The following is a 12,780-nucleotide window of genomic DNA, read 5'->3' as shown; positions in this document are numbered from 1 at the left end:
GCAAGGGCTTTTCCTTTTAATGCATCTGTATGGAAAACTTTTGAAGAACTGAGTGCAGCTCTTGTATTTGGAGTTCTCTGATCTTGGCCTTTCCAAGCACATTGTACCCACTTTGTTCCAATGGGTGTTTGTGAGAACCTTGAGAAGGTGATGGCCAATAGAGAAAATCTCACTCAACTGGAGTAGACTTCAGAAAAGTTGAAGAGGCAGATGGTACAGTTTGTACTAGAAAAGTTGTTGATTAATGTTCATTCTTATGCTCTGTAATCAGCTTTAGACACAGAATGTAATATAGGAATTCACAAATTAATGTGTTTTCAAATTTGTGTATTTTTGAAAATGCTTTGATCCTATCCAAAGTGTTGCTGTTTTTTTCAGAATTTATTTTTTCTAGCACCACTAGGGGTTGCTCAGCTTCTTCCCTCTGACAAATAGTTTCAAGTTCTAACTACTTATACTTGAAACGTTTGTGCTTTCTTTAAATTTCATGTTTTGGAATCAGATTAGAAAAATAGTCAAGAAAGCTGTTGTCATTTTTCTAATGTCTGAGGTTTGGATGTGTAATAGTGGGACTGGGCAGTGTGCATGTGTGTTACGACTTTCTGCAAACTGAAGCAGTATTTATAATGCTCTTCCTAATGTTACTGCCATGAATGGTCTTCAGCAGCCTTGTTACTGTCTGTTGTCCAAAGCCATTTCAACAGCACTTGCCTTTCCAAAATGGATGTCAAAGTATTGCACTGAGACATGCTTTGCAGTCTAACCATTCATTGACATCCTTTGACCTCTATGTTTCTGTTTTTACAGGCCCAGCAGGATTAGAAGGATTCTTAAAATTCTTTTCTTTCCTAAAGGGCAATAAAGTTCTATGTAGAATCTTACCAGTAGATTTGGTGTGTTCCCTGCTTTCCAACCCCAAAGATCTGTACAGTTTCAGCAGTAAGGCAAGGTTTTTCCACCATTCTCCAAAACTATTGAGCTTAAAACATTGAGAGCGATAGTTTATATTTTGTGCAACAGTTACTACTGAGCCAATATATCAAATTATTATTTATGTCCAGAAATATGCTCCATCTTGAAGACATTAATATTATTAATGTTCATTCACAATCAAAGGTTTTGTTGCACAGTACTTTTCTGTTTGCTTTTCAGGCATAAATAAAATCTTTAAATTTGATCTGATAGCAGTGTCTTTAGCTAGGCTGCTGCAGCTTTTGTCTGGAAGACATAACCCACGACTGCATATCATTTTGCCAAATGTTAACTGTACATGTTGAAATTTTCCATTTCTAGCACCTGCCTTGAACTGAATAATTTAGAAAGTTCCCTTCGGAATGGTTCAGCTGTGCTCAGGAATAATTTGATTCATGTATCTTTGTCTTTTTATCACCTCTTCAATTCAGTGACCATCTAAAACTGTTTTGATCAGTTTAGTATTTTTTATGTTATTCCAGAAAAGCACATTATAGTTGAAGAAATTGTTTGACTGACATTTTATCTCTATCATTGCACTTTTTAAACAAAATACTTGGAAGAATGAATTCACAAACAAAATAGGTATAGATGACAAGATGGAGACTACATTTTCCTTTTCCTTCCTCCGGATGACTATAATTAGGTTATTCAAGCAGGGTCGGTGAAATCCAAATGCAGATTCCTCTTCTGATTGATTTGAAACAGAAATTTTACTTTGGTTCTCCTTTTGTTTTCAAGCATATTGTGCAGCCGTTGAAGTACTCATTATTGGTCCTTCCATGGTTCCTCGTGGAGTAAATTATTCTCTGTTTATTGAAGTTATTATTTATTATTTTTTTATATTCATTATTGAAGCAGGGACTTGAACACATAGAATTTCTCAGAAACTGCAAACTGAACCACGAGGCTTATGTCTAATCCAGTAACATTTTGTATTCTCTTATATGGTATGTGTTTATTCATGCTATGTGTAGGATTAAGTAAGCATCTGGGAAATACAGAAGAATAGCTGTGATGTTACAGTGAGTGAAAGCAATAGATGTTTGGACATCTACTGGACATGTATGGACATAGCCCTGCTTGCATGAATGAGCTGCCCTGCAGTGTTAGCTGTTTGCGTCCCTTGGTTTTTGAGGTTGGACTGTGTCTGTGAAATGAAAATGCATCAAGTAATATGCAGAAGCACAGGGCACCTGCTTTAGCAGCACTTGGACTTGGTGATCTCTTGAGGTCCATTCCAACCCCTGCAATTCTGTGATCCTGTGAGCTGATGGAATCACTGAATTCATTTTCAGGTGCTTTTCTGTTATGACTGGAATGAGATAAACAAGGGTTCCTTTTGCATTATGTATTGTATCATTCAAATTGTTCAGAGGCATAGGCAAGGCCAGCATGGAAAAAAGGAGTGTCAGAGTACAAAATCTCTCCCAAGAGTCATGACATTCTAGAATGGTCAGGGCTAGTTAGCAGGAAAAAAGATTTCAAGGGGAGGGTTAGGATAAAGTGGAATCCGAGTAGAATTCAGAATTTGTTTTGGGGAGACCATTCAAAGACTTGAAGTTTTCTGCAGTCACCTTAAACCAAAACATTCTGACCATCTTTAGCTTTTAACTGTGAATGTTAACATCTCTTACGTTGGTTACTTGAATTTTATAACAAACTCAAGTGATTTCCCTACTAGTTTTCTTTTAGCAAGATCAGGGGCTGCAGTTTTTATTGGCTTTCAACCAGTATTGCAACATACCATTATCTTCCACATTATTACCTGATTCAAAATAAGTTCACATTTGCTGTAAGGGCTGCTAATCAAATTGAAATTTATCTCTAGACTAACTTACTCTGCCTGGATACTTGGACTTGTTTTGGTTATATATTCCTCCAAGTAGTCTTTTTTAAGGTAAAGTAGTACTTTGTTCCAAGTTGGTGCTGTAGAAAATGACATTAGAAGCTTCATATCTAACAATCTGGCTGTTCAGTGATTCGAAGAACACCTTGCCTCAAGAAAGCCCTACTTTAACTGATGGCAGTAGAGGATTTGTACTGAAACAGCATTTTCACTACAGAAAGGCTTTGTTTCAGTGGTAGATTAATACATCAGTAGGACTCTGTGGGAACATTGTGATCGTTACACACACAACATTCATCACAAAGCATAAAAAGAGAGAAATGGAGAATTGTCACCTAATATATACCTGCACCTCCTCTCTATGCATGGACGTTTTCAAAAGAACAGCTATTGTTCATTACCATGCCTTCGTTTTTTTTATATTCACATGCATCCAAATATGTATGGATATGCACTAAGTGATTTTTCCTATACCTCAGAATCTTTTTGAAGTGACTTGTTTTATTGGAATAAAGTAAAATGTTCATCAATGTAGAAAAAGGACAGGAACAGAAGGAAAAACATCAGTATCTGCTCTGTAGTTTACTTCAGTTATAGCAATAATAAAACGTTTGCTTTCAAGATGGGAGTGGAAAACAAAAAATTTGTGCATTCTGGTCTGACATTTATTTTTAATTATGATAATTTGGTCGTGTCAGAAAGAGCATATACCAGTGTCTCAAGGGAAAGTTGGGAGATCTCTTGCTTTCCCACCAAGATTGAAGTATCACTGTCTGGAGAACTTCGACTTTGAAGATGACAGAGCTGTGCTTTGGTTTTCTTTTTTCTTTTTCATTTTACCAGAAATAAACCCCTATTTGTGAAGTGGGAAGCATAGTAAAATTTAACCATTTTCTTCAAATTTTCATCTTCTATCCTGGTAGGCTCATGGTGGCCTAGGAACCAAGCAACTTGGTCACCTCTTTCAATTTAGTACTATATTAATTCTTATCAAACCCTAGCAGCACTACTGTAGGACTTGGTAGCTTGAGGTCGATGTGCAGTTCATGCCTGGTAGTTGCACATCTCCATAAGGAAGCATGAGTCACCAGCTGGGAGACAAAGCTTTAAACCAGACACTCCGAATTCAGAGGACAGGAACAAACAGAGCAGCTGGGTCCGAGGAGGCTGACAGATCTCTTAACAGACAACATAATTATGCTTTCAGATAGTGTCAAAATAAGCACATAAATATCAGCTCTTGAATTCAGTAGGCTTTTTTTAGGGGAAGGTAGAAGCTGAAATCTTTTACATTTCCTTGGCCAAAACTATGACCCGTATTCTTATAAATCATATTCTGCAAAGTTTTTAAAAGAAATATTTGACTTGAAAAGTATCTGATAAAAAAACAGATTTGTAAAGCAGGTAATGTGTAACAGTAACTAGTTTAAGTGATGAGATAAATGAAACATGCCATGAGTGCTGGCAATTACATGAAATTTAGTTAGATAAATTTGTCTCTAAAGAGGCATAAATGTGTATTAGAAGAGCATTTGTATAGCTGGCCTTTAGGATTTGCTGATGTAAACTCACCTCTTACCATGGCTACTGCTGTGAAGTACACAAGATGGTATGGAAACAGGTGCGAAACTGTTCTATCATTGCAATGTATTTACATTTGCAAAAGAAAGGGTAATTCTCATTTTTATAGCATTTAAATTCATAAATAAAATTTATAATGAATTTATAGTAATTTTTTTGCAAGTCAGAGAGATCTGAACTCCAAATAATTCAGAAAATGCTATTCACACACAGTATGGCTGTGAGTGTTTTTGGAGGTGTCTGTACTGCTCAGATAGTATTATTGTATTTGTTTCTGGTGTTACAGCTCCAGTTGATTCAATCTGTCAGCTTTGCCTAATTTGTATGCATTGCATCAGAATCCGAATAAGGATGCAAAGGCAGATTCTGATTTTTACAGAAGATGAAGAAACGCTTTCTTCCATCAGCTGTTCTTCCCTCCTTTCACCACACATCAGATCTCGATGGAAACATTTTCTGGAAAATATCCCATCATTGAAACCTTAAACATAAGTGAGAGAGAGAAGACTATTTCTTTGCTATAAATTGGTTATTTGTTATAGTTATTTGCTTTCCTTTCTGTTTAAAATACTGTCTAGAAATAGCTTTATCTACAAAATCTTTTTTAAAACATTTATCCTGCAATCTGCAAATTCCAAAAAGTGTAAGTGGATGGGAATTAGTTGATTTCCTTTCTCCTTTTTGGGATAACCAAAATGACATGGAATATAATGTAACATAGATGGATAAACAATTAAGAATCTGCTCATTAAACAATGTCCTTGCATTTTATGTATAACATTTAAACAACTATAAAGCAACTGAGTTAAGTAGCCTTACAATTTATGCTGCATATGTGAGCTTAATTCTTCTAAATTTTGCCTTCTGATAGTTTTCAGGTTACTTTTCCATACAGTTTTTATATGACTTCTCTTAAATTTTCATAATAGGTGCCACTTCCTGAAATAAAATTTATGAATGGATTAGAAATAAAAAGAGAACTCCTGCATTGTGATCCCCAGAATATCAACATTTAATCATTTGATAATGTAAATAATATCTAAGAAGTAGTATTATAAATTCCATTTCTGGGGCTGAAGGACTGTGTTAGTCCATGAGATAATTAAGCATCTGGAGCAGAGATCCTGAGAACAAGCACTCAGTACAGGAATGCTGTATTTGCTAACAGAGAGCAACAGAGAGAAATATATGGCTGAATACGTTCCCTACATGGTCTTGTACACTTGTCTCAGGACTTCATTACATCTGTAAGTTAAGATTCAAAACCCTGATAGGGGTCACTTTGCCTTCAAAGTCTTTCAGCATCAATTACTGAAGTGCTGCATGGCCTAAGAGTTTTGAAAGGAGTTCTTTTCATTGCAAGGAGTTAAGAGACTGTGTTTGTAGCATCCTTTGAGAGCTTTTCAGACAAACAGATCAAGTCCTGTTAAATAATCAGTTCACAGCTAGTTTCTGTTTCCTAGATGAGGTGGAGGAGAGAGAAGCTGGAATTAGTCCAGGAAAGACAAGGGTATTGGTAGGAAGTTTTTCTCTGGTCATCCTGTGCTCCATAGCTTCTTTGGTGGGTTTGGTGGAGTATTCTGAATCTTTTGTGTAACACAAGCACCAAAGTCCTTCCTCAATGGGATTTGCTTTACTGGCTCAGCCCAAATCTTCTGTGAAATCGACATAGTGTAGCGCCATTAATTTTACATGTCTTTCAAACATGCACTGGCAGCATTATTAATTTTCTAATGGACTTTACCATTCCGGTTTAATTTCTACATTCCACTACAAAAGTTTATTTAAAACAGTTTATTTAAATGAAACTTCCCTTCCTGTGTTGTGGCAAGAACTCCTCACTCCTCACCAACAACAGAACTTTGAGGTTGAAAAGCTGTTAATTCTAAACCCTTTTAAGCACAAGCATGTCCTTTCTAAGAGGCAGTTTCTCTGATAACCTCTTCCTTACTATGTATGCCAAATGTTGAGTAGTAAATGTATGACTAGCTTAAACAATGTCATGATTATAGTGGAAATACAAAGCTTCTAATTAATGTTCACTTTTCTAATATGGCTATAAAAGTGTATATGAAGTGATTATGATTGCTACTAAGGCATTTGCACTGCAATCTCCTTTGAATAAAATGAACTAACTACTGGAAAAAGAAATACTTGATGAGCTCAAAGTCAGTGAAGGTGTTTATGTACCCCATTGGCTTTGCACTTTGTATCATCATGAACATGGACGTCTTCTGCTTCATGATGAACGCGAGGGAGAGCATTATTTTCATATAACACACAAAGAACTCCTGTAAATAAGCCACAGTCAAAAACACCAAAAATTGCAAGTAAAGAGAGAAGTGAGGAGCCTGGATTTTCAGAACAGGTAATACTTCTACAGCGTTCATCTTCAGACGAGCATCCTTATTCACCTCTTGGAGCTGTGAGCTGTCAGCATTTCTGCAGAAAATGTCAAATGCACACAGAGCAGCCCTTTGGTGTAATGGAGTCCTGACAGATTGCAGTGGCAGAGAATTCACTTGTCAGCTTCTCTTAAAATTTTACTTACTGCAATGTTGTTCCTTCACTGTCATCATCAAAGTTTCCTCGGGGTCATGTTTTGTCTTTGTTTTAGTGTGTTACCAACATGAAATTGTTTGCCACAGCTGTTCTGCGGCCTAAGACATACAAGTGACCTCTGTAACTCCTGATAAGTATTCCCTTTCCTAAAGTGCCAGGTGTGCGGATAGGCTGGGGTTAGATTTCATCTATAAGGGACATAAGTTAATAGAGGCAGCAGATGATAAAATAAATTGTACTTATGTATTCCCCTCAGTACAAGAAAGACACCGAGGCCCTGGAATGTGTCCAGAGAAGGGCAACAAAACTGGTGAGGGGTCTGAAGCACAAGTCCTATGAGGAGCGGCTGAGGGAGCTGGGATTGTTCAGTCTGGAGAAGAGGAGGCTCAGGGGAGACCTCATTGCACTGCACAACTTCCTGAAGGGAGGCTGTGGTGAAGAGGGGTTTGGCCTCTTATCCCAGGCAAACAGGACACAGGGAAATGGCCACAAGTTGCACCAGAGGAGGTTTAGGTTAGACACGAGGAAGAACTTTTTCTCTCAGAGAGTGGTCAGGCACTGGAATGGCTGCCCAGGGAGGTGGTGGAGTCGCCGTCCCTGGCAGTGTTCAAGAGGGGTCTGGATGAGGAGCTGCGTGATGCGGCTTAGTGCTTGTGGTGGCAATGGTGATGGGAGGACGGTTGGACTGGATGACCTTGTAGGTCCTTTCTAACCTTGTGATTCTGTGATTCTATGAGAACAGATATGCAAATCTAGAAAACAAAGAGATAATATATGTTACAAACATTTTTGCTTCCTTATCATCTGATAATATTCTTAGAGATGAAACCTAATGAAATGTTTGGGATTTTCAGTTTTATTTCTGAGCAGTTATTGACCACTAAAAGAATTAATAATTCTTGAATGCTTTTTGAGGTCTATATACATAGTACTTGTTATGCATTTTTAGCAGTAAATTTGGCATTCGCTATCATTGCATAGCAAGCTACAAAAACAAAACAAAGTACATAATTATGTAATTGGAATGATTAGGCGTTTTCTGTGTGAAATGATGAAACTGCACAATACAACAAAATAAATGTATATGAACTAAATTTACACAAGTAGCTAAAAGTGATTGTGCATTTCAAGGAGGACATCTTTATCCTTTTGTTCTGAACCTATTTCTGGAGGCTGTCTCAACTGGAACTTTTGTCCTCGTGAGTTCTGTTTTACAAGGACAATAAAGTCATATACAATGCAGAATAAACTCTGTTTTCAACCTCTGGAGCAAAAGTGCTTGAATTGCTTTGGTTTTGTCTTTTGTTGCAGCTCTTCTTACACCCTCTAGATGTAGTAGTTTAAGCTTACCTGCTATAGATACAGAGTTGGGTTTTATTCAGCAATTACAATTTTTCTCCTGTATTTAACCTAGTCATCTTACTGGTGCAATCTCTAGTTTAAACAAGAAATAACCTAACATGGATAACTTCTTTTTGTCGTCTGTTTGGTTTGGTTGGCTTTGCTTTTCCCATTTGGGAATTCCAGAGTTAGTTCTTAAATTTGACCTGGTACAGAAATCTCTGGGTATGTGGTTTTTCCTTGTTTGGTTAAGTTCAAGCAGAGGTTAAAAATATAATTTAGCCAAACATGAAAGTTAATAAATAACCAATGAAGCATTATTTATTCTTCTATTTTAGAAAGACACTGATTTGTATAGCTTAAATTTGAAAACATTCCCTACAGAGATCTTTCTCTTTGTTCTTGTATTTAGTTTCTTTATCTCAGATCACAACTGTAGTAGAGGACTGCAGCAACTTCTGAACACCTAATGCAAGATACAGTTTAATTCAATCATAAAAAGTCTTTCAGGATTCACTGAGCTTTTTATTCTGCAATTGAAAATATTTGTGCAGCTATAAACTATGCAATACTATGGCACAACATTTTTGGCAGAATTAACAGTTTTACTGCGAAAATATGTTCTTACGCACTAGTTAGCTTTATGCATTTTTTAGTAAGTTTTTGAAACATTAATTCTGTTGTTATTTCCAGAGAGTATATAATCTCTTACTGAGGTGAACAGACTTTGCTACTTGCAACCACTGTGTTTTAAAGTCACTAATAAAAAAACTGTCATTGTTTTATATCTAAGACAGCTTCTCTTAGGCTTTTCTCTAGTGTGTGATACCAAATACTTCAGCTGCTCAGCTGTGTGGAACAGAGAGAGAATACGGGAATCTGAAAATAGATAAAATGCTCTTTTCCTTGATGTTTATGTGCATTTTCAAACCTTACAATTTTCATCCATATCATGCATCTCAGTGTCTGGATGGAGAAGTATTAGTGAAGAAATTAGCTGTACAGTAAATACATGAAGTGCTCACATTGGCAGTTCGGAAGTGCCCGTCACTCTCACCCATCACTGTGTTATTGTTGATGAAATGGCTGGGGAGTGGGTGGAATCTCCCACACCCTTAGACCTGGTCTGCTCTCACTGAGAAAACAGTACTTCCCTTTTTCTGAAAGATGAGAAGAAGGAGATTAAGCAGTGTGATTAGGGTAGCTGTGAGATGCCTGCCATGTTTGCTATGATGAGGTTTAAATCATCCTCACTTGCGGCAGTCTTTATAAAAATAAACATAGCCATACAGTCTAGAAAAAATCTAGTTTGGAGAAAATTCAATAACAAATCTCTATTTTCTTGGATTCTCTTTCATTTTGTAAGCTCCTTTGCATGTTGGAATTAATTTATCCTGACCATATGAACCATTGTGTATCACAGTATAATCCAGAAACAGTAGTTTTGTTTAGATTCCCCAAATAGTATTCCATTTTTATATTGAAGAATTGATATAATACATGCAATTAAACTTGTTGAACTGTGCAGCTCATTTGTCTCAGTTTGATCCACAAAGCACATCATTTTCTTTTGTAATTGAACACAGATAAATTTTGACATGATGGAAGCTTTGGTGCTATGCCCTTAAGTCATAAAAGCACCTGGTACACTATTGATTGTGCTTTGGTCTAAGCTCTCATTAATGAAAAGCTAGTATTAGTGGGGAAAAAAAAAAGCAGCAAGCATTTCTGATAAATTTAGCAGTCCTGTTTTATGTCTGTATTGCAGAATTTTCATAAAGAAGTCAAAAGGACAGACGATTCAGAAAGCTTATCAAGTCTTGACAGTCTTGAGGCCGGAGAACAAAACGGAAATTACACTCCAGCGAGTGAATCAACTTTGACTACAGGTTGTGACTGTGCCCCATATAGTCCAGCAAAGTCACAGACTAGGAGTAACGATGCGTTTTATGCAGCTCAAAATACTTCTAAAAACCTGCATCTAAATAATTGTCAGAGAAATTTAGATTTCCAAAGCAACCACAATGACTTACCTACTGAGGACCTTTTAGCTAAACGTAACGTTCTTACTCTTGCTGAACATACAAATGATACAGAAGAGGAACCACCTGTTTCTCACAGATCTGGAAAAAAAGTTGCAGAGTTCTCTACTTCTGGCAACCAAGAAAGCTCTACAAATAAAGCATTTCCTTTTCTGCAAAATATAAAAGAAGAGAGGAATGATTCATCTTCTGGAGTTCGTAGCACTTTAGCAACTAATCCTGTTTTCAGTTCTAGCAAAGCCTGGGCCAGCCCCGATTCTGTTCCAGGACAAAGAGTTCAGGATCTGATGCAAAATCAGAGCTTTAAAATGACCCCACAAAAAAGAAGTAAGTCTGTGCAAACTTCCACTGAACCTATTGCAACATCCAGAATCTTACTTCCTAATCAGAGGTGTTTCTCTGGCATTTCCAGCCCAGCTGATGTGGTGCCAAAGGACATAAATGTCAGCATTGATTTTTTAAAAAATACTTTAGGAAAAGTGATTGGAAGAAAAGAAGAAAACATTAAATCTATTGATGACGTTGACCAAGGATCATTTTTGCTTCAGGATGTACCAAATGCCTCAGCTCTGTGCAATGTTAAGAAACAGAATAACAAAGAGAAAGAAAAGGCTAATGTGGTTGAAACTATGTCATGGGTGTCTGACACAGAGCTGGGTTTTGGCACTCTTGCACAGCACAACTCCCAGAAAAACAACATTTATGACAGAAAAAGAGCAAAACTAGTCAGAAGTATCTTAAAGAAGGAAGCTAAAGCTGTGGTTATGAACCACGGGATCGTGTTTGGAACTCGGCCTGTGTCTTCTATCAGAGACAGTTTAGAACTTGCAAAAAGTAAGAAGAAAAGTGCAGAAAATACAAAAAACAGTAGAAAGCTAAAATGGTGTGATCAAATTAACTCAATAATAGCAAAAAATAATGAAAGTCGCTATGAAGAGGGCACCAGTGAAATATCTTCTGCACAGCTTCACTGTGTTCAAACTGTAAGTAATGGTCCTTATGCTAATTCATGTATGGGTGCTCACCCTTCAAACACCATGGGCACAGAAAATCGTCATAAAGATTTGCATATATCAAAACCAAATGTCAATTCTGCAAAATCAAATAAAGAAAGCACCTCTCTGAATACGTTCATGTCTACTGGATCCTCTTGTCCTAAAAAAGTTTGGATGGTATCGAAACATGAAGAAGGCAAATCCCCAGAATGTTGTAACAGTGATGAAATTCACAGAGAGAATCAACACAAAAATAAGGCAAAAACAATCAGAAGACCAAGACCTATAAGAGACCTGTTATGTTCTGTGCCCAGGAGCAGCAGAGGTCCTGGAACTGCAGTTCGACTGCGGTCAGCCACTGAAGGCCAAGCAGTTGAGGGGAGGATGCTGGCACCTCAGCCACCATCTGCACCTGCGCCGGGAAGCAAACATGGCAAAACCAGAGCCAGCCCAGCTGCGAGACAGCCCCTGCCTTCTTCCTGTCCTCAAGCTACCTCTACAAATGGGAACTCTTTAAATCAAAGGCAAGCTTTGTTGGCAGATCAAATTTTAAATAAAAGTACACCAGGAAGCTGTGAGAGCATAACTTGTAGTTCTGAGGTGGCAACTGTGCTGTCCACACCTTTCTGCAGCACGTCCTGTGAACCTCTGGCAAAACATAGTGGTTCTGTGAGCCGTGGGCCAACAACTGGCTGCCAGCACTGTTCTGTAACCTGCGCTGAGCAGTGTGCTAACACAGAAAACAGACTGCATCTTGATCGTATCCCAACTGCTGAGGAAACAACTGCATGGAAAGGAGAGTGTATTGCCCTCACTCCCAAGGAGCCAGCTGCTGGTAAGTCCCACATTTTTGCATTGAGAATGGGACATCAAAACCCAAAATCCCACTTACTTGGGTGGGAATTAGGTAAAACCCAAAGTTCTGATCTTTGGTGTTGGGCATAACCCAAAGTTCTGTTTTTTAGCATTGGAAACATGACATCAAAACCCAAGATCTCACTTTTTTGAGGTGGAAAAAGGTCAAAACAGGAAGTCTCAAATTTTCATATTGACAACATGACATGGGAAGACAAAGTCTCACTTCTTCAGGGGAGAGAATTGGGCAAAAAACAAAGTTATGATTTTTTGAGTTGAGTAAAAGTGATGGTTGTGGGTTGGGGACATTCATAAGAACAGATTTTTAAATTGCACAGATTGGTTCTCAGTTAAAACACTCAGCCTGTCATCCATTCACACCAAGCAGCCAGCTTTAACAGATTTCTGCCATTTGTCATCATTTCTGTTCTAGTGGTGCCCAGGGCCCTCTCAAAAATGTGGATCCTTGTTTTTATAAGTCCTTTACAATATTAAATGAAGTTGTTTCCCTGAGATCCTGAGTAATGAGCAGACGTGACAGGTGGTCTAAATAATGAAATAAGAGGAAGTGGCCTTTTATAAG

At 37.7% G+C, this 12,780-nt stretch overlaps 1 protein-coding gene across 1 annotated transcript in view; it reads left to right on the top strand.

Annotated features, from left to right (window-relative positions):
• The window catches only part of CEP126 (centrosomal protein 126), a 35,899-nt gene that overhangs the window by 15,063 nt on the left and 8,056 nt on the right, over nt 1-12,780 (top strand). The window contains exon 6 of the mRNA XM_042838724.1: nt 10,074-12,177. Within this exon, the coding sequence (XP_042694658.1) occupies nt 10,074-12,177 (2,104 nt within the window). The remainder of the gene's footprint in view (nt 1-10,073; nt 12,178-12,780) is intronic.

Source organism: Centrocercus urophasianus, unplaced genomic scaffold, assembly GCF_019232065.1.
Source record: "Centrocercus urophasianus isolate 14NV4802_14NV808 unplaced genomic scaffold, USGS_Curo_1.0 seq_9, whole genome shotgun sequence".
Lineage (NCBI taxonomy): Eukaryota > Metazoa > Chordata > Aves > Galliformes > Phasianidae > Centrocercus > Centrocercus urophasianus.
The sequence above is the reverse complement of the archived record's forward strand: the minus strand, read 5'-3'. Positions and strand labels throughout refer to the sequence as shown.